The following is a 22799-nucleotide window of genomic DNA, read 5'->3' as shown; positions in this document are numbered from 1 at the left end:
GTTATGCTGGTTGGTCCAATGAGCCACGTTTAGTCACAACCTGAATCAGATGCATAAATCAGAAACAAACATGAAGACATCTAAGCAGATAATAAGAGCTAAATGAGGCTGTAGTTCCACCTGCAGAATAGGCAAATTAAGTTACAATAGCAGGTTTAAATCTAAGAAGCAAGCCAGGAGAGGTAAGAATGACCACCCAGTGGCCAGTTCTCTTATCACTTGAGTGGGAATGAGGCTGTCCATTGCAAAATCATTCCCTGTTGGAGAAGAAAGAGCTATGACCATGTGCAAAAAAGAGCTATGACCATGTGCACTGAGTATACTGGCTGAAGTTGTGCTATGAAAGCACATTGCAGCATGACACTGGAAGTGGGCAAGTGGTAACAGGGCTGGCATACATGTGCAGTGCAGTGCATAGTTGACACATAATGGGAGGTATAGTTGCTAAGTGATTAATATGTCAGTTCTGTGGTCTGGGCTTCACAGTTCAATGTTCTGTGGTCCATTCCTGGTCTCTTGTCACTGCCTGCATGGAATTTGCATGTACAACCTGTGTCTGCATAGATTTCTTGAGGTTTATTCCTACCTCACAAAAACATGCAAGTCGAATGGGTACTCCAGTTTGTCCATGTGTATTGTATTTACACAGGTCCTTTTGGCCTGGCCTCCTGTATTGTGGCTTCATGATGACCAGTTCACTTACCTGGTTAACAAACAAGTTAAAAACTAACAATTTAGATCAGCAATGAACATGTTGTACTAGCTACTGGTGATAGCCCTCTAGTGCTGGGCTCCCATTTCCTAGTACTTCTGCCATAAATATGATTGGATGATATGGGATGCTATACTTTACATATACATGGGAAATGAATGGGCCATTGTCAGGGAAGGTTACTCCTGCTGACTAGCTAAGTCAATAAAGGAAAAAACAAAAACAAAAGCAGAGTAATATTAAACAGGATACTTTGAATTTCCAACTGGCAATTAAAGTCATTGACGACATACTATAACCAGCTGCTGTTTATTCTGAGATATCAAAATAGTCTCATTCATGACTGCATGGCACTACTTAATTAATATAGTCTTAATGGTTCTAATTGGTTCACTAGAGAAAGTACAGCCGTGTACACTTACCATAAATGTAGATGTTCGAGTGTATTCACTGTTGCAGTCATCACATTTGGGTTATCTGCTTGCAGTAGCCCTCAGTTGGCCTGATTAACAAAGTCTTGGGTCCTGCATCTGTTGCTGTCCCTTCTTCCATGATGTCAGGTCGTCAGGGGTATAAAACATGCAGCCGACATCATTACATCAGTTTTTCTTGCCCCAGATGTCAGGTGCCCCCCCTAATGGGAAGCAATTAAATCTATAAATATACAATGTTATACCTCCAACAAAAAAGCAAATACACCAAAAAGCTTTTGAGCATAGTAAAGGAGAGTAGAGGTATAGCCAAAAGAAGTCAGGGGGCTGGAGGGAGGGTAACCAGGACTGCAACAGTGAATACACTCAAACATCTACATTTATGGTAAGTGTACACAACTGTACTATGTTCTTCATGTTTCACTGTTGCAGTCATCACATTTGGGTAGATTCCCAAAGCTAAGGATGGGAGGAGGAATTTAGATAGCATTAGGACCAGCTATAAGGCCCTGCAAGACTGCAGTGGCAAATCTAGCTCTGGATTTAGAGAAAATTGGCAGATGGTAATGCTTGGTGAAAGTATGTACAGAACACCAGGTAGCAGCTTCTAGGATGTGCCTGGTAGGGGCGCCTCTGAGAAAGGCTGTAGAGATAGATGCAGCCCAGGTTGAGTGGAGTCTGATCCCCTGTGGGATAGATTTTCCATGGTGCTTGTAGCAGAAATTAATGCAATGGCCTATCCATTTGGAAATGGTTTGCTTTGAAATAGCCTTCCCTTCTGCCCCTGCAGCAAATGCCACCAGCAGTTGTTCAGATTTCCTTTGAGGTTTAGTCCTGTCCAAGTAAAATCTAAGTTGTCTGTGCACATCTAAGGAATGCAGTATCTGTTCCCCTTTGTTCTGTGGATTAGGAAAGAAGGTTGGCAAATGAATGGACTGATTAAGGGCCACACTGGATACCACCTTGGGCATGAAGGAGGGATTGGTCCTGAGGGACACCCTGTCCGCATGAAAGATAATGAAAGGCTCCATTGCCATAAGGGCCTGTAATTCAGATACCCTTCTTGCTGAAGTGATTGCTAAAAGGAAAGCTGTTTTCCAAGAAAGGAATTTTAAGTCTGTAGTAGCAGCTGGCTCGAAAGGGGGAAGAGTGAGTTTCTCCAATACAAAGTTAAGGTCCCAGGCTGGAGTTGGAGCTCTCTTGGGTGGTCGTAAATTTGTGGCCCCTCTGAGGAACTGCTTAAGCAGTGGATGAGAGAAGAGGGGAGGCTCTGTGTTATAATGAGCTGAAATAGCTGAGGTGTGAATTTTGATGGAGGAGAAAGACAGCCCCTTGTGAAGCATCTCAGTTAAGCATTGTAAAATCTGAGGTAAACTGGGCACTGCTGTGCTCATCCCTTGAGACTGATTCCAGGCACAGAATATTTTCCATTTTTCAGCATAAGATTTTCTAATACTAGGCCTCCTTGCCTCTAAAATGATATCCATCACTGGTTTACTGAGGGATGGTAAAGGAGAGATTAGGTAATTAGCCAGGCTGCTAGGTTCAGTGTTTGAAGCTGAGGGTGCAGAATATGGTTCTCCTGCTGAGACAATAGGGTAGCAGTCTGAGGCAGGTGACATGGGGCCAACAGTGACACACTGTGCAAGAGGGGGTACCAGTGTTGGCGTGGCTAGTCTGGTGCAATCAAAATCATCATTGGTTTGTCTTGTTTGATCTTTAATAGTACTTCGGAGAGCAGAGGCAGAGGAGGAAAGGCATAAACTGATGTTTTTTTCCAGCTGAAGGACAGAGCATCCACTTTCCAAGCTTGCTTGTGGGGAGTCCTTGTGCAAAATGTGTCCAATTGATGGTTCTGGGGGGAGGCAAACAGGTCTATATCTGGACTCCCTCATTTGCTTGTCAACATGTTGAAAATCCTTGGTTCCATTTTCCACTCGTGTGGTTCCATGAGATTTCTGCTTAGTTCGTTTGCCAGTGTATTTAATTTTCCTGGCAGGAATTGAGCTTGTAGATGCACTTGGTAGCTCAGGGCTGTGTTCCACAATGCGATGGCTAGTTTGCAGAGGGGGTAAGAATGTATACCCCCCTGCTTGATTATGTACCACATAACAGTGGTGTTGTCCGTCTTTACCATCAATTGTCCTGGAAGAATGTGGTCCTTGAAGGCTATCAGAGAATTCTGTACAGCTAACATTTTTTTTTTGATTGATATGCAGGTGCATTCGCCTTGGGTTCCATTTGCCCTGAATGCACTTCCCTGCCAGGTGAGCCCCCCATGCATAGTCTGATGCATCTGTTGTTAGGGTTTGGGTGGCAGGGGTAGTGTGAATGGTAGTCCCTTGTTTTGGTGGCAGGCCGCTGCCCACCAAAGGAACTCTAGGCATAGGCAAGGTATGATAGGAATCATTGCTTCTAGATCCTGAGAAGGTTGACACCATAGGCTTTTTAGATACCTTTGTAGTTTCCTCATATGCAGTCTTGCATATGGAATTAGAAGAATGCAGGAGGCCATGAACCCCAAGGCTTGTAGTATTTGCCTTGCAGATAGCAGGGTTTTTCTGGCCACTTGTTTGAAGTAGGTTGTCAAATAAATTTGTTTCTCTGGCGTGAGGAAAGCTATCTGGGAAGTTGTATTCAAGCTTGTGAATTTTGATGGAGGAGAAAGACAGCCCCTTGTGAAGCATCTCAGTTAAGTATTGTAAAATCTGAGGTAAACTGGGCACATAAATTTGTTTCTCTGGCGTGAGGAAAGCCATCTGGGAAGTTGTATTCAAGCTTGTGAATTTTGATGGAGGGTGCCAGGTGTAATTTCTTTTTGTTTATGGTGTACCCCACACGAGTTAGCACCCTTTCTACAAAGGCCAGATGATTCAAAAGTATGTCCTGGCTTTCTGCCTGAATTAGGCAATCGTCCAGGTATGGGTATATTTGAATATTTCTTTGCCTGAAAAATGCAATGACTGGAGCTAGGCACTTTGTGAATACCCTGGGTGCAGTAGATAAGCCAAAGGGCAGTGCAGAGAACTGATAGTGTGTGTAGCCTGCTTTGAAGCACCGGTATCTTCTGCAAGATTCCCTGATTGAGATGTGCAGGTATGCTTCCTTTAAATCTAGTGCTGCCAGCCAGGCGTCTTTGCCTAGCATAGGGAGCGACTGGTGAAAAGTCAACATCTTGAATTTTGGAATCATCAAAAAGGTGTTTAGAGTAGACAGGTCCAGGATAGGATGTCTTTTCTGGGTACCAGGAAAAGTCTTGAGTAGAAACCTTGTCCCTTTTCCTCTTCTGGTACCAACTAAATAGCCCTCATGCTTAAGAGAGAAAGTACTTGCTTTTGGGCCTCTGCCCACTGATTTGGGGGTAGATCTGCCCACCCGCTTGGTGTTGCTAATGTGTGGAAGTGAAATCTGTATCCCTGGGACACTATATTTAAAACCCATTTGTCCTGGGTAATGAGTTCCCAGTTCTTTGCATGAAGAGCAATCTTTCCCCCCAAAGGGGCAGTCAGATGAGAAGTGCTTGGAAGTTTTAAAAAGAAGTCACTGAGACAGTTTACCATAGGGGGGAGTTTTATTACTCCAAGATTTGGAAGTGAAGGCCCCCCACTGCTTAGTCCTGTGCGTACCCTGGGACTGAAGCCTGGGAGCTCTGCTAGATCTGGGTTTGGTCTGAGAAGGTCTGGAAGAGGCAAGAAAGGACCAATTCTTGGAAGGCCAATGCCTACTAAACCTTGGAGGTTGTACTTGTAAAAAATCTTTAACAGTTTGCATAGATTTAGTTTTTTCCTCCATCTTTTTAAGAACTTCTTCTGCCTTGTTGCCAAAGAGGCGGTCCTGGTTTAAGGGAGCATTCAGTAATTTCACTTTAACATGATCCGGCAAGGATTGCTCCTTAAGCGAAGCATGCCTTCTAAGTACAGACCCAGTTACAGCAGCCCTGCAAGATGCCTCTAGTGAATCAAAACCACATTGCAAAGTATGTTTTCCAACTTGATCAGCTGAATGCAGTAAATCCTATAAATCCTTATTTTCAGCACAATCAGGAATCAACATCATTTTCTGTTTAAGCAATCCAATAATATGCTGCTGATACTTTAACATATGAAACTGGCAGTTTAAGGCCCTAATGGCTAAAGTTGCAGAAGTGTATACCTTCTTACCCCATCTATCCAGCACCCTGGAGTATCTATCAGAGGGGGTAGGATTTTTGGCAGTAGTAGCTGTAATGCCCTTGGGACCCTGTGAAATGGTTTCAGGATCTGCAGTAGGATTTTTAAAAAGGAACTTGTGAGAGTCAGGGACCCTGTAATATCTATCGGGTTTTCTGGGAGCAGGAGGTAAAGAGTCAGGGGCCAAGCTAGATTCCGAAATGGCATCATCAACAATGTCTAGTGCTGGAGGTATGGCTAAAGGCCTGTGCTGAGGCAGGAGTAAGAAATCCCTAAGCCTCTTTTTAGAATCAGAGAAATCCTGACTTTCCCAATGAAAATGCTCCCTGAGAGTATGCAAGGTTTCACCAAAAGAGAAATCCTCTCAGGGGAAGCAGAGGGAATAGAATCCTCAGCATCAGAATCCTCATAGGTATATAAGGGTAAATCCTGGCCATCAGAGGAAACAGAAAATTCAGAATCCTGGTCAGTATCATAAGCAAACTCAGTCCTAGGTCTCTTAGAGGGGGAAGGCTGGCTTCCCCTGATTAAAGTAATAAGGTCTTCAGCCATTCTTATCATTTGTTTTTTAGGCATAGAGGCCTGACCATGTGGTCTGGGCATCAGTTTTCTAGGCATGGTGCAAGTTTTAGGCCTTGAAGAAGAAGATGGCATTGGTTTAATATGCAAGTCAGTAGGCCTGAATACATCCTCAGAAGTCGGTGCCTGCACAGCGGCTCCGGACCCATCCAAGGTAGAGACATCTGCAGGTTCCACAGTTGAAGCATCTTGCTGTATACCAGACTCCGATTGGGTCTCAGGAGAGGCCTGCGAATCTGAAGTAGTGGGTATCAGGGGCTGCAAAAGCACCTCAGTGAGTACCGGTGAACTAGCGACTGGATTAGGAGAAGCGTCATCTGCAGCTTTTGACTGAGGTGGCCTGTGTCTCTCTTTATCTTTGCGTTTTTTTCAGAATGTCGGTAGTTGGATGGCTTACTGAAGACATATCAGGATAATTGAACCGAGCACCAAAATATTTAGAAGCAAAAATATACCGATGACGGATAGTTCGTGGTTTAAATAAGGCACAAAACCGACAGCAAGGTACGTCGTGGTCAGGGCCTAGACAAGCAATACAGTATGAATGAAAATATTTATGAGGTATTTGCTTTCCACAAGTAATGCAATTATTTACTTTTACTGACATCGGTTTAGAGCAAGAAAAAGTTTCCCCAATGGGGTACTTAGCTTTTAGTTGAAGACTTTGGTTCTGAAACTCGAAAACGAAAATTTCAGGAGCTGGCCAACCGGCACTTGCGAACTGCTTCTGCTTCGGGCACCGCACGGCAAGAAAGACTGATGTAATGGTGTCAGCTGCATGTTTTATACCCCTGACGACCTGATGTCATGGAAGAAGGGACAGTAACTGAAGCAGGACCCAAGACTTTGTTAATCAGGCAGACTAAGGGCTACTGCAAGCCATTAACCCAAATGTGATGACTGCAACAGTGAAAAACGAAGAACATCTGGAAACTGAGGATATTAGCAAAATAGGGAGAACTACAAAGTTCTTAATGCTAGGGATTACCTTCTGTCTAAAACATTTATTTCAGGAAATAAAAAAATAAGGAAAACTAAACATCAAAGTAGAAACTTCACCCAACTCACATATCAGATAACAAGAAAACATTTTTGCAAACTGTAGCTGCAATACTAATGTGTTTTACAATATGGTGCTTATATACAGCATAAGTCAACTTAACTCTTTTTAACTGAGTGGTGCAAAAGCTATGGCGTAAAACTCAGTACCAAGAAAATGCATTATAGTACCTTTTGGGAAGTCTGCCACCCTGGGTAACTACATCATCAAGAAAACATTTTCAAAAATTGATTCCCTAGTCAGGGACCTGGGAACTCAAGTGGATAGTAACCTAGCCTTTGACCAACATATGTCCAAGGTAGTAAAAAAAAACCCTTCTATGTTGTTCAGTTTATAAGCAAGGGCATGGCATGTAGGTCCAGAGGTGTCATCATACGACTGTACTTGGTCCTTAAGCGAATTATAGAGCATAATGCCCTTTCTGGTATGTACCTTACCAGACACATGCAGCAACTGTAATGTCCACAAAGTTTCCTTACAAAAAAAAAATACAGGGAGTAAAAGCAATGTCTTGTGCTGATCACAATAAAAGTGAGTGACAAACTGGGCAACGTCAAGGAATAAAATAAAATAAATTCTGATTTTATTAGCGCTTTCTGAGAGGTCAGTGCCTCCCCTTCTTCAGACAACAAGCAAAACAATTAGTAACATTATATAGACAACCAATCAATCACTTAAAACAATTAGTCTCTTCTTTACCTTTCTTTAAAGAGACAAGTATTAAGCCCAGTTCAAAAAAGGGAAGCACTGTTCAAACAGTACTTTTTCTATGTAAAAAGCTTAATTAAAAACCAAGCATAAATATACAATGTGATAAATCTGTTTTGTGTTGTTATATAACTCAAACATCAAAACCATAAAATAAAAATATAAAAAATATGTATATTTCATGAATAGTATCTAATGTGATATATCTCCCTTATATAATAAACAATTAATAAATATAATTAATGTATGCCTATTCAAATGCCAAAAGATACGAACAATACCTATTTTATGGTGTTGCAAATTAGACATTATGGAACACCATTACTATAACTCCTGCAAATTAGACATTATCTTGTGCTGATCACCTTAAAGTCATGTCTCTTTAATCAGTATCACACAGACTTCTGAGATGTGATCTTTGCCTGGCATGCAAGACATCCCTGGACCCCATTTTGATGAATTGTTTCCACATTCACAAAACAAACAGCATCATAACTACTAGATTAAAATGCCTGCATTTTGTTTGCAACATAAATAGGACATGCTGGAGACACAGATATGTTTTTCAGAGAATTCTCATTCTCTGGAACAGGCTCCCCATCTGTGTGAAGCAGAGTTCCTTCTTATCCTTATTTCAGGGCAACTTGGACAAAAAGATGGGTAACTGGAAATTCACCCCTGCTCTGACTCCTATGTCCCTGGTGGACAGAGGCAGTCAAGTAAATCACCACCTATAAATCAGATTTGTGAGTCACATTTAGAATGTGCAGCTAGACCTTTAATGGTTCTAGTGGTTGTTAGCCTAGTATACACCTATGAACCTAAATGTTTTTTTAAAATTGAGGTGCAGAATGTCCAGTGGTAGACCTCCCACCCTAGGTATTAATTGAGTCTTTGAAAAGTAGTTGAAAATAGTTGAATTATTTGAGAGGATATTCTTTATGTTAAAAAATGCATACGTGTATGTAATATATATATATATATATATATATATATATATATATATATATATATACACACACACACACACACACACACACACACACACACACACACACACACACACACACACACAATCGACTTTTTTGGAAACTACAAAAAATATTGAAGAGACCATATGATTCAGTTTCTGAAAACTCAAACATCCAAAAAAAAGACCAGAAAAATGACCTTTTTACCCCTGCACCCCCAAACCCACTGCAACTTTTATATATCAACTCTGAGATCGCACTACATTGAGGAAAAGGGTACATTTCCTAATCCTCACTGTACTGCGATCTCCAATCAAAAGCTTTGAGTTTTCAAAAACTGGTTCATATGGTCTCGGCCATATGGAGTTTGAGTTTCTGAAAACTCGATCAACTGATAGCGACCCATATACATATATATATATATATATATATATATATATATATATATATATATATATATATATATATATATATATATATATATATATATATGGGTCTGGGGCTAATGAGCGAACGTCCATTTCACCGAATCTGAAACGGCCGTGCATACTTACGCGAAAGTGCTTTTCACTGAAGAAGCACTTTCACGTAAGTATGCCTGGAGGTAGAGGGAGTTGTGGGGGATCGACTGTTGCGGAGATCGAATTTTTCCCTTTTCCCCACTGTAGTGCAATCTTGGAGTGAGAATAATAAAGTAGGGGGGCGGGGTGCATGGGGGGCTTGCCCCCCTGCATAAACGCTTTTTTATTCTTTTTTAATATTTTGTTTTTAATGCGCTTTAACGAAAGTGCTTTTTCGGTAAAAGCACTTTCGTTAAAGTGTGTTCGGGTAAGTTGGATTCGGACTGTTGAACTTTCATTCAACAGTCCTAGATCCATATATATATATATATATATATATATATATATATATATATATATATGTATGCATCTTGATCTAGATGTGTGTGTATATATATATATATATATATATATATATATATATATATATATATATATATATATATGCATCTATATCTGGATGTAGTTCTGAACATGGAAGTACACAAATCTCGAATGGTTAATGATCGATCCCAAAAAACTGAAAGTGAATAAACAAAACATTTAAGTTTTTTTCATGGGGGAACAAACCCTCGTGCACCCCCCCACTAATTATATATACCAACTCCAAGATTGCTCTATAGTAGGGAAAGGGTGATTTCCCTGATCCCCATTGTGCACAACTTTGAAGGGACTTAACACCAGTAGAAGCAATCAAATGAGTTTGTTCACTTCTGCCAGTGATAAACATGTTCAAGATTATGAATGTTTGATTGTATGCAGTATTTCCCTATATCTGTACGTATGTATCTATCTATCTATCCATATATATGGGTCTATATTAGAACACTGAAGTCTTAAAACTTCAAATGTTCTAATATCGACCCCTATTCAGCGAACGCTGAAAATCGTGGAGCTGCAGAACACCAAATTTTTTCCTAGGGAAAGAATTTGGTTGGCCGTTTCTGTCGCTTCGCTATTTTCAGCACTGTGGTGGAAAGCTACAGGTTGGGTTCAGGTAAGTGTACGATTGTGTGGACGTGAGGGTTAGGGTGCGGGTTAGGTGAGTTAGGGTTAGGGTGCAGGTCAGGTAAGTGTACGATTGTGACGGACTTTAGGGTTAGGGCGGGGTAGGTGAGTTAGGGTTGGGTGCAGGTGAGGTGAGTGTGTGATAATGACAGACCTTAGGGTTAGGGTTTGGGTTAAGGTAAGTGGATAGATAGTAGTGTATGTACAGTTTAGTGTAGGGTTAGATGTAGGATTTTAAGTGCATGTGTGTGGATTGCTGTTTTTTTGGTGTGCTTGTGTTGTGTGTATGTGTTTTGGAACAGCAAATTTTTTCCCTGGGAAAAAATTCGCTGCTCTGCATTTTTGATATTCTAAGCGTTCGCTGAATAGGGTTTTATATTAAAACATTAGAAGTTTTAAGACTTCGGTGCTCTAATATAGACTCTATATATATATATATATATATATATATATATATATATATATATATATATATATATATATATATATATATATATATATGTATAGAGAGAGAGAGATAATATATATATATATATATATATATATATATATATATAGAGAGAGAGAGAGACAGAGATATGTATATGTGCAGAACCCCCCATAATCAAAGTTATTCTCACCTGTAATATGTTTCCTATAAATAACATAAAAATAAATGACCTGCAATTGTTTGAACAGAATGAGCTTCCCCTTTCCATACCTTGAAAACTTAAACGACTCCTTGTTTACTAACTTTCTATGATACTCCTGGTCACACTGCTTAATACAGTATGTCGTATGTCCTGAATACCCCCAGTGATGGACCGTGTAGATTTACTCGAATATAAGTTTTTTGCCATAGTGGCATAGTCAGCGTGATACCATTATAAAAATATCCTTTAAAAATAAATAAAACAAATCCATTACAAATAAACAGTTCAAAACTGAACAAAATCAATATGCTTTTACAGAAAAAAAGAACGAGTGAAAACACAGTCTGAACGAAGTTGGCAAATGATGTTTATAGCAAAAAATACAAATAGAGTAATTCAGTATCAAAAACAAAATGTCACAAGTTCACTTGGAAAAATCAAGTTTTAATGGATGACTTTAATGTATTAGCTGACAAATTCAATTTGAATTTCATTAGTAGAAATAAAGATATGAAATACAGAAATTTAAAATCTCGAAACGTAACATGCTTACAAGACTTTTCTTCTACAGACAGCTGTCCAATAATATCAGTGGAATGTATTTTTAAAGTTGTTAAGAAAATTGCCAAAATATGTTAATAGGTGAAGATACGAACCCTGTAATTTTATTAAACAATCTACATAATGAACTACTTCCACTTTTGAATCTTAACTTCAATAATTTACTGAGGACTAGCACATTGCCCAGAACTTGGTAAAAGTCAAATGTTACACCTGTACATAAGAATGGAATTAGGGATGATGTTAAAAACAACAGGCACATTAATCTCACTTCAGTTCTTGGAAACTGTTACAAAAGATGCATTTTAGATTTGTTACAGGACAATCAGAAAATCAAAGCATCAATGGACATCACTTAGCATGGCTTTGTTAAAGGGAGATTCACACTAAGAACTTTAGTAAAGGTTTATGATGAAAATATCATCAGTCATGAACTACGAGTTATCAACAGGAGTTTTATGTTTATACCTTGAAAAAGTATTTGACATACAACACATCGATATCCACAATGCATTAATTGATGGCAAACACAGCCCTTTTATGTTCTGCTTGACTGACACTTGGTTAGCAGGAAGGACTTGGACAGTGGTAATGCAATGCATTAGTTCAGATCAGTTATCTTTTGAAGCTGGGGCTCCCCAAGGTTCCATTCTGGGACTCACCTTGTTTACTATAGTATTAACTTTGTCCCATGGCTGTACTGCTCTGAGCTTCTGCTATAAGTGACCACAAGCCCAAAGCCTGTCCCCTTCACTCAGCACTAAGATAACTGACAAGCAGCTGTTACATGCCTTCTTTTTTAAGCTGGTTCCACTGATACTCTGACTTCATAGTAAATCTGGGTCACCACTCCTACAGCCAGGGCAAAAAGGGTGCAATAATTTAGCTGATAAGCACTTCTAAGACAGTTGTTATAAGAGCATTTGTAGAGATATCAATAAAATCAATAATACTGTTTTGTACTTCATTAAATGTAGACACAAAGGTAATAATTCCATTAAATACATACAGTTTCATATACTGTGGTACAGTCTACAACACTGTAATCACCCAGCAAAATAAAAAATATATATATCTAAATGAGGACCTGGTTCAGAAATGGATGATAATTATAGTATATGGTTAGGCAACATCTTTGACATAGGCAGGCTGAAATGACTTAATCATGCTTTTCAATTTAGTTTTTGTATAAAATGCATCAATGATATGTATTTTTTTCTTGTATTATTAAAGGATTAATTTAGAACTATCAATATCCTACCCATGTTAGAAATAACAGGTGCATATTCTAAACATCTTTTTCTACTCCCTGAAGAAAGGCGAATGATTTGATCAGAAGATGTCAGCACAAAGAATACTCTTCCCTTATAAGCTAGAGACAATTAGGATCGTATATAGCTTAAATCCAGTCCAGATGACTGGATATGGTTTTTATTGGTACCAGTAAGATGGGTACTGACGACTGCTGAACTGTGTGAAGACTTCATCACTAACAATTTTCTATTCTTAATATGAGTCATGAGTCTTTAATAAAACAATTTCAAGCATACTAAGACTAAATTCCTGCTGTCATACTTTAAGCAAGTCTCCAGAATGGTGTGCTGCATTCCATACCCTGTACCACCAGCAAGAAGGTACATTACATTTTCAATTTTCTTGACAATGTAACAAAATGCAAATAAGTGCCCCAAACTGAGTACAAAGTCCTGTATTATTCTACAGTTCATTCCCCACTTTTCTGCATTTCTGTTATTACCTACAGTACTCAGTTTCATATCTCTTTAAGTTCTCTAGTCAGATTATGGCTTGCTGTTGTTAGAAAATGTCATGATACAGTGGAAACTGAGATTTGGACAACTTCAAAGGCCTACACGTATGAAACTGCAGAGTTTGAGGTTCTTTCAGATTTCTGCATTCATATGTCTCAGGCATTTGAAATAGGGTTTCATAACAGCTGTAGTACTAACATCTCATACTACATTTTATGATCAGTCCCCCCCCCAATATTTATATAGTTAAACTGCCTCTTCTTTTCATTATTTTATTGCTATAAATTATGGCTAATATTACAGTATCTTTTGCAATGTAATATTGCTCTTTGCAATATACTAGCCTGTGGCTATTTCTAATGAATGTACACCATTGTATATAACTATATAAGTTATGTACATGCTCTGTTTCTAAATGATGTTTATGTAAGCTATTGGAAAGCTTTTTCTGTCATGTATGTACACCTACCTATGTTTTGTATTCCTTTTGATATCATGTAATTGTATTTTATGTATATGTCAAATCTGGTGTTAAATTTGGAGCTTTTCTCCCCAAACCTCCACTAAAAAGGTTTTTTATCCCAGTTGGACATTCTTAGTAAACAAAGATAGTTAAAGAAAAAGTAAGTAAATACTTTTTGTAATGACTGGGAAGGCTAGTGGACCTTTGCTTGTTATGTCTTTATCATGCTGATGTGGATATGTAGCCTGGCCATACCTATTACAACTGTTCTGTTAAACTGGACAGTTACTGAGGCAGGAAGTACTCCTGATTTCATAATGATATGTGAATACTATCCTAGAGTCTAGTTCCTGTGTACATATGATCACTTACAATGTTTTAAAGCATCTACTGCAGTCGTTGTTCTAAAAATAGGTGTCTTTCTCCCATCAAAGCCCTGGTTTGGCACGGCAAGAGTTATAGATGACTGAATCATAGCTTCCAGAACTGATATTAAAGAAAGCCTGATGAAAAAAATGCACATTTCTACACTCCTCTGAAGAGGAACACCTCATTTAACTTCCTGAATTCAGAGCCATAGCAACACTAAAGAGGTCTTCAATACATTTCTGTCTTCTGACTATTGATTCGACAATATTTTCCTTCACACAAAAGTCTTTCAATATGGGCCCAAGCCCTGTTGTTTCCTGTATCCTAATCTCTCACCATCCCACTATGAAGACACAGCAGGCACTCCTTTCTATGAAGCCTTTTCTATAATTTCACTTATTCATAACTTTTCAATTATTTCCTTCTTTGCATATCAGAAAGAAATGCTATTTCTGGGTTCATGACTTTATACTGGGAACCACCTTATTACCTTCCATCTCATAATGCACAACGTGAGATGATATATCATCTAAATGATTTTTCATTATGTAATTATTTATTATTTTCTAATCTATCACATGTTAAACACTTCCTTCAACAATGAATACACTGCATTTTGGAATGAGATAAATATGTTCTCTTTTCTCTCCCCAGCCAAAAAATTGAAAGGACAGAATCCCCCATGAACTTAAATTTTGCTATTCATGTTGTGTTGTATAGTTTACAAAACAGTCTATAAAAATAGATAAATACACTTCAGTCTGTGTCTATTTTTTTCTGTAAAGTACATACATTTGTTCCAGACAGTCCTTGTATTACTGCAAGATTTTGAGGGTACCCTGAATAACAGATTGCAGATTTAAATGCCCTAGTAAGAAAAGAGTTCATATAAACCAGGTATTTTCTAACCATACTCTCAACAAGCACAATAAAGGCTATTTTGAGCTACATATGTTGGAAAGAAACAAATTCAAAATCCTGGTCACGTGTTTTGTAATACCACCTTTAGCGTTACACTCTGAATGTTGCATTATTTCACTAGAGTTTATAATATTGCTTCCAAATCCTTTAGACCGGACCTTTTTCCATTCTTTCTGTCTCTTCTCTGTCAGAGTTCCATGAAATGACAGTAGTTGGTGGTCTGTTAATTTCTAAACTAACTCTATACCCATAAGCCTTACCTTTCCTTCCCAAATGAGGTTATACATAAATAAAATCTTGATCTTTAGTTTTTTCCATTTTGTTGATCCTCATTTGATTCTATCATTACCCTGACTTCCTTTGTCACACTTGCAGAATCTTTTCATCATCTGTCACCCAGCATATTTTGGCCAAGCTCCGTTTATGTCCACATTTGCAGTTGGTTCCTCTTTCCTTCTTTTCCTTACTGCTCCCTGACTGTCTCTTTTTAACTTGCTGTCAGTTTCTGTATCTGTGAGCACACATGCATTTAGCATGTGTGCATGTTTGTGAGCATCCTTGTGCAATGTATGTGTCAAGTCTGTATGTGAATGCACATGCATGCATGCATGCGCATAGTAAACTTGCTTTTTGATGCCTCCTACTTCCCTTTCATGATTAAATATCTTACATTATTTTGTTTCATTTGGTGTTTGCTCTGTACTCTTTAATTTGCAATAGCTACTGCTGTTACAATTAAAGAGTAAGGCACCAATATTTATCATGCATTTTTCAACACTTAGTAAGGCTTTCTGTATTCGCTGCATAACTGATATCATTAATATTCTGGACTTCAGTTGTTTATGTTTATTTCTGTTGTTTGAAAACTAATTGTCTACATCTTCTATTAGAATTAGATTTTTTTTCCTTTTCAGTCATTAAATGCTACAACATTATTATTTTACATTTTGAGGCAAGCAATATCTCAGCATGCTTGCCATTTTGGCAGTTATCATAACAAATAGCATACACCTCCATTTCTCAACACAAGCAAACTTTGTAAAATGCAGTAGTATTGTTCAAAGGCATTCAAGGCAATTACTGCATCTCACTGTCAGCTAAATTAAGAGACACACAGATAGTTTTTATTTGCATGCCATACAAACACGGACAGCACCACCATTAACTAAGCAAGATAACACAACATGACAACCACAAAATGCATCTTGCAGTAAGCAGTGATTCAAGACTGCATGCCAGAAATTACCTTACTTGATCTTTTCCAACTCCTGGTCAATGTCTGCAAACAAAATAAAGCATTTTAATAACCCATATGTACCAACATGCAGGACAGCGAGGCACCAGGAGTACTGAATAGAAAGCAGAAATCATATGGCAAAGTGAGAACCACTCATTAACTTCGAGAGATCACATTGCATTAGCAGGCTGTAATAATTATATAACCAAACATTTTAATCATTGCGCTAATACGAACTGGTTCAAAAATACATAATCAAGAACAGGTGTAAATGAATTAGAAAAATGGACCTTAGAACTATAACGTGTTAAAAGTAACAGAAATTAAGCCTTGGCTTAAAAGGTAGGAAAAAGAGAAAGAATGCCACAACATATGACAAAAAGATCTGCGAAAGAGGTAAGACAAAAATATATCCAATTTGCTCAATTTTTTTTCTTACACATTTTTCTAATTCTGACAGTATGTTTTGTGTCACACTCGTACAATGCAACACATAAATGTTTGAAAAAAATCTGTGTATTTAAAGCCTTCAGGTACATGACTTAAAAGTTAACCACATTTGCCTCTGTAACAATGTGAAGTGAACCGACAGATAACAGCACTACAAATTACTTGGCAATGCAATCTGCCAGTCAGACAACCAATCCTGTCCCTAAGGAATTATTAAATACACTACATGAAAAGATGTCTTCCTCCACTGGGCATATACAGTATATCATTCCTCAGTTAAAGGCATACTACAGAACCTCCCTTTATGGATAGCCTGTATTTTTGAATTTAAGCTTTTAATTTGCTGTTTCTACAACAAAGGAATGCAGTTCATTTTCAGATGTTTTTGGAAAGAAGACATTGGCCTGGACACCAGAAATAAGCCGTGCCTTCTAAAGTAAGTAAACATTAATACATTCACAATCACAAATAGATTCCAGAAAAAAATGCCTCACTAATCACTTACCATAGCAGATCTGAAATAAACATCAACTTAAAAGCTGAATGTTTTCCTGAAATGCTAGCCTTAGAATGACACAGATAATATGCTTTTCTCAGACAACTTGCACACACAATGTGTTCATATTAAGGACTTGCAAATGATGGACTTGTGACAAGTGTGTGATGAGTGGTTGCTAATATGAACCTTCCTGTTCGGGAGATACCAAACAACCTTTCATAAGAGTATGAAGAACTGGAAGAACCAGCTTCTCTGAAATACTTCAATGTGCTTGAAAGTGATTTCTGAGGTCTGATATTTACCATTTTAGATTGTTTCCAGACAAGTGTTAATTGTCAGAAATGTAACACAGTAAGCAAGAACTATGTGATGCTCACCAAAATTCTGACTGCAGCACCATAAAATGATTCTAGGACTGATACACCATTGGACAGAATACATACTTAACACAGCTTTGTACAGGGCCTTTTCTCACATCCTATAGGTCTTCCACGAACAGATGGACTAGTCAGATGCAGCAAACATGTATTATAACTTTTTGACTGAATTATGTCTTTTTTTCAGGAAATAATGGCAGATTAAGGAGTTGTTTGATCACCTTAGTTGATGAGGACTGTTACACAGTGATACAAGTTATGTAGCTAACTTTGGCTAATCACTTATCGAAATTAAAGACTTTTCCAAGATTTAAGATTTAAGTTCTCCCAGAGAACTTTTATACAACTTGGGATACAACAGAGCTCCTCAGAAAGAAAATGTAAACAAAATTCTACTACATTCATCTTTCATAATGAGCCCTACAAATAGACATTTTCAAAAGGCAATAGAAAGATAAAGCCACAGCCAGCCATTGAAGCAATCCATTTCATTAGAAAAAGAAGTCAACTCTTAGTAATGTGCAGTTAACGCCATATACATACAAGCTAAATACATAAACAAAACACAAATAAAAAACTGAGACTTCAATGAGGAAGAATGACAGTAACACAATTCTCTCATTAACTAAATAAAACTTAACAAGCCTCCTCTGAATATCTGCTTGACACTATTAGATAATGAAACTACTAAAACTAGTTCGAAAACACTAATTATAGTGATCCACTGCAAATACAAACATTACAATTTCACAGATATCACTACTACCAGACATTGTTATAAGAAAACATCATATACGTGAAGTGCAGACCCATCAGGCATCCGTATTAAAAAATCACACACACGCACACACGCACACACACACACACACACATGCACGCACACACGCACGCACGCACGCACACACATGTGCACACTGACATCTCTAAACTTCAAAAATGCTAATTTATTCCTTCATTTTTGTATTCTTCGGTGTCAACTGTATACTGTTATACTCATATATCAAATTAGTCTTTACTTTTTCTTTGATAGAAAACCTTAGTTCTTACAAGACAGAGGAAAAAACATGAAACAAAATTATTCAACTTGCAGCATATCTCCCAACTCTCCAGATTTTTACAGTATGTCCAGATTTTTGCCTCATATTTTTTTGTCTGTTTCTCATAAAATTAAAATTTTTGTAGTAAATCAGTGAGGACTGAATTCACCATATAATGACAGGCATTTCAGTTTCAGACTTCATATCCTTCAAAAAATGCATGGTAACACAAGATCTTTTATTTTAGCAATTTTCTAAGTTTATAAAAGGAATATTTAAAATGTATCCCTATTTTGGGCCTTTGCCCCCACTCCCTTATTTTTGGCTTTTTCCAGATGTTTTTTTGCCAAAAGGGTGAGAGCCATGACTTGCAGGCTGGATACATACACAAGAAAAAGACCATCATTCTAAAACCTTTTTGTTTTTCAATTAAAAAGCATGATCATTAAATAATGAGGATACGACATTGCAAAGGTACGGGGTACAATTAGTCATTCAAGCTAAATCCCAGCATTTATTTATTTATTTATTTCCAGTTTGATTACCGGGGAAGTCCACTGAGCTCAAATGTCCCGTTTTCAGTGAAGGCCCGGGGAGAAAAGCTACATATTACAGTAGAGGTACAAAAATATAAAAGAAACAGTATATAGAACAGTTTACAAATATGTACATTCAATGTCATGCATGAGCAACAAAATTCATTGTGGTTGCACTTAAGGGTTGTACTGTACAGATTTATTTGAGCATACGTTCTTATATTTTAAGTGTGGAAACACTTTACATACACACATTTAAGGTAAGTATGGAAACACTTTACATGCAGTCATTTAAAGTGAGATGCTACTTACAACATTTACAAAGTTGGAATCATGTGATTAGTAGCTATAGGAGGTGCAGAGAGGTTAGACCCATTCATTAGGAAAATAGCTGTGAGAGTTATAGAGAGCTTAGGAACCTGGGAAATCTCCTGGGGGCATACACATAAATAAAATTAGGTAGGGTGAAGGCAGGTACATTTCCATTTAGTGGACAGGAATTGAAAACCTGAGTTTTGAAGTTTTCTGAGTTTGATACTGTCCTCGAGTGGAAGGGAGAGAATTATATTTCTTGCCTAGTGAGAAAGAGAGGAGAAGTTGGTCAGCAGGTCATTTAGGTTTGTGGATAGTAATTAAGTTTTGATGTTCAGATCTGAGAGTTCTGTTAGGGGTGTAAGGGGGAAGGATATTTGTTAGAGCCGGACATTTTGTTGGGTGAAATACAAGTCTGTGTGCAGTGGTGAGTTGGAGGTAGTCTAGGTAGTTTGTGAATTCTAGTCAATTCAGAGATTGAAGGGTAAGGCAATGATGGGTGGAATTTTTGGTTTTGGTGGCAAATTTAAATATTTTATTACAGAGGTTTTCTAGTTTGGAGGTGATGGAGGAGGACAGGTTAGTTAGGAGAGGGGCTCCGTATAATAAGGAGGGAAGAAGATAAGTAGTGGCCAGAGTATGCCTAGTAGAGTTAGAGAGAAAGAGATTGTTCCTGTACAGCATACCTAGCTTTTGGTGGGTTTTCTTTATATTTTGTTGAATATGGATATCAAACTTGAGGTGTTCGTCAATAGTAATGCCAAGGAGTTTAGCGGAAGGAACCACTTCTATAGGTGAGTTGGTTTGACTAAGGACTTTGAAAGTATTTTTGTCGTAGGAGTAAGTCTTTGTGGGAGAGAACAGTAGAATTTTTGATTTACTTGCATTGAGAGAGAGAGGTGGTTTTGGCGCATCCAATTTTCAGTAGTTGAAAAAGCAGTTTGGGTTTTAGTCAGCAGTTCAGGGAGGTTTGTGGCAGAGCAGACTAAGGTTGAATCGTCTGCATATTGAATGATTTTGGCATCAGGAATAGCAGTGTGAAAGTTATTGATAAAGATGTTAAAAACCATAGGTCCAAGGATGGATCCCTGTGACACACTGGTCGGGGTAGGTTAAGAAGGTAGAGGTGGAGTTTTTCCATTTAACTGCCTGCGATCTATCTGACAGATAACTAGAGAACCAGGATAAAGTGTTTGGTGAGAGATGCAGGTTTGAGAGATGATAGAGAAGGTGTTTGTGGGAAACAGTATCAAAAGCTTTATCTTATCTAGTTTATTTATTTACTTTTCCGTTGTTGACTGGTTAAGTCCCACTAGGCTACTAGCCTCTTTTCAGGGGAGACCTGATGCATTATTTATCTTAATGTTGTCATGGGTATCTGACAGCATATTCCATATCATAATTATGTATTACTGATATATCTGTTTGTCAACAAATAGTGCAGTTAAGATTGTGATCGAATTGATCGCTTAAATGCAGAACTCAAAGAAGACATTTACAACTTCAGTTATGATTACTTTAGTGTACTTTGGAGACTTGATGGGAGCTGAAAGAACTGACTGAAACATAGGTCTGGAAGAGTGCTGATACATACACTACAAGCTGTGTGCAAGGCTTATGCATAATGTACTTTAATTTTGGACTTTAGTGGAAAAGCTATACTTGCCCTTGCTGATATGTCATGGACTAATATACAAATAGTTCTTCTGCAAAATATGGGCCTTGGTGATGACTGAATTAGATGCACAGACTGTGATTTGTTGTAATTGTGCTTTATGATTATTATGGAAGCTGTATGAGGAGAAGTCCCTTCCTTACAACAGCCTGTATGGAATGTTAGGCTACCATTTTATAATCCCTGAATATGTAAGTCTAGCAAAGGGCTGAATGGACATGTTTATGTATTTATAGGAACAAGCATCATTTCAGTTACATTGGAATGCAAAACAAGGAAATCTTTTTACAGAAATGGTTAGGGATGTTGAGCTACTGATACCACCCATTGAGCTACTGATACCACCCATTGAATTCTACACTTTTGTATTCTGGATACTAAATTCAGAACATCTTAAAAGCAAACTAGTGTTACTTGTTTTGGGTATTGCCTTAGATGACTTGCTGGATATATGGGGATAGGATGAAACACATTGATGTTTAAGACTTAAAGGCATAATGAACAACTGATAATGGAATTCAATATTTAGTGAGTAGAAGGTGGGGTCCTTGTTGCCTGTGACAGTTCATCTTTCTTGAAATTTTCAGTTATCAAAGTTTTTCTTGGATTTCTTGCTTCCAGATTTTTTGTCTCATATTTTTGGTCCGTACATCATAAAATTTGTGGTTTTCTTGAAAATCACTGAGGATTAAGTCATGAAACAATAACATACATTTTAGTTTCAGACTTCTTATCATTCAGAAAATGGATACTAATGCAAATCCTGTTATTCTAGGAATGTTCTAAGTTTAAAACAGGAATATTTACAACCTATCCTTATTTTTGGTCCTTTGTCCACCATTATTTTGGGTTTTGTCCACATTTCTTACTGTAAGAGGTTGAGAGGTATGTTCTGCATCACTGAATGTTGAGATAGTGAATTAAGGTGCTGAAATTTCCAGGCTATTTTTGTATATTATTGCTACTCTACCTGCTTTTTTATTTTTTTTCTATCTAGTTGATATACATTGTATCTGGGTGGTAGGATGTTGTTGCAGGTGGCCCCCAATATGTGGGTGTTACTCAGAATAAAATCAGTAGGTGTGCCAGAGTATCATGCAGGCAGTGTTTGGCTACTCATTTCATCATGAAGCTGACTTCAGTATTCTATGGCACCTTAGTGAATGTCACTCACCAGTGCCAGCTGGCTACATTAGGACACAGAGTTCCTGTTTCTGTTTGACACAGCATGGTTCTTGGGTGATTATCCAGGTACAGAGTCTAGACTAGATATTGCTGATTTGCTTGCATAGTTGTGCATTGTGCTCCTCATCATCTGGGGTAGAAGATTGTGGAATTACCTGCTGATCCTGTTCTGCCTCACTGTCTTTGAATAATGGTATTGATGCATCTTTCATTCTGGCCATACATGTCTATAGTATAATTGCACCATTACCATGGAACTGCCTGGCATTTGTCCTCATTACTACATTGTATAACACAGCAGATGCTAGGAGCATTCTCTGTACGCGATAGCAGGGTTAGACATATGAAGGCAGCAGAAGTTGCCTTTGAGTTGGTTGAAAGCACACACTCTGTGAGGTTGCAGGTTCATGCATGTGGCAAGTTCAGTTACAGATTTGCTGTTCTGAACTGTTTGTAAGTTTCTTGGAGGCCATTGTTTGCTTGGGCTAAAGGGAAGTCTCTGTGTTCACCAGTGGCAGTGATACACATTGAGCAGCCTGCCTGAGTGGTTAATGCCTTGAAACTGTAGTTTTATTGGC

General features: G+C 38.0%; 1 protein-coding gene across 2 annotated transcripts in view; it reads right to left on the bottom strand.

Annotated features, from left to right (window-relative positions):
* The window catches only part of MCTP1 (multiple C2 and transmembrane domain containing 1), a 3344116-nt gene that overhangs the window by 1752002 nt on the left and 1569315 nt on the right, over window positions 1–22799 (bottom strand). The window contains exon 6 of one of the 2 annotated variants that reach the window (XM_044064134.1): window positions 16160–16192. The exons of the other annotated variant lie outside the window; for it this stretch is intronic. Within the exon in view, the coding sequence (XP_043920069.1) occupies window positions 16160–16192 (33 nt within the window). The remainder of the gene's footprint in view (window positions 1–16159; window positions 16193–22799) is intronic. 2 annotated transcript variants of the gene reach the window in all.

The sequence above is a fragment of the Protopterus annectens genome, chromosome 2.part2, assembly GCF_019279795.1.
Source record: "Protopterus annectens isolate FY-2018-M chromosome 2.part2, PAN1.0, whole genome shotgun sequence".
NCBI lineage: Eukaryota > Metazoa > Chordata > Ceratodontiformes > Protopteridae > Protopterus > Protopterus annectens.
The sequence above is the reverse complement of the archived record's forward strand: the minus strand, read 5'-3'. Positions and strand labels throughout refer to the sequence as shown.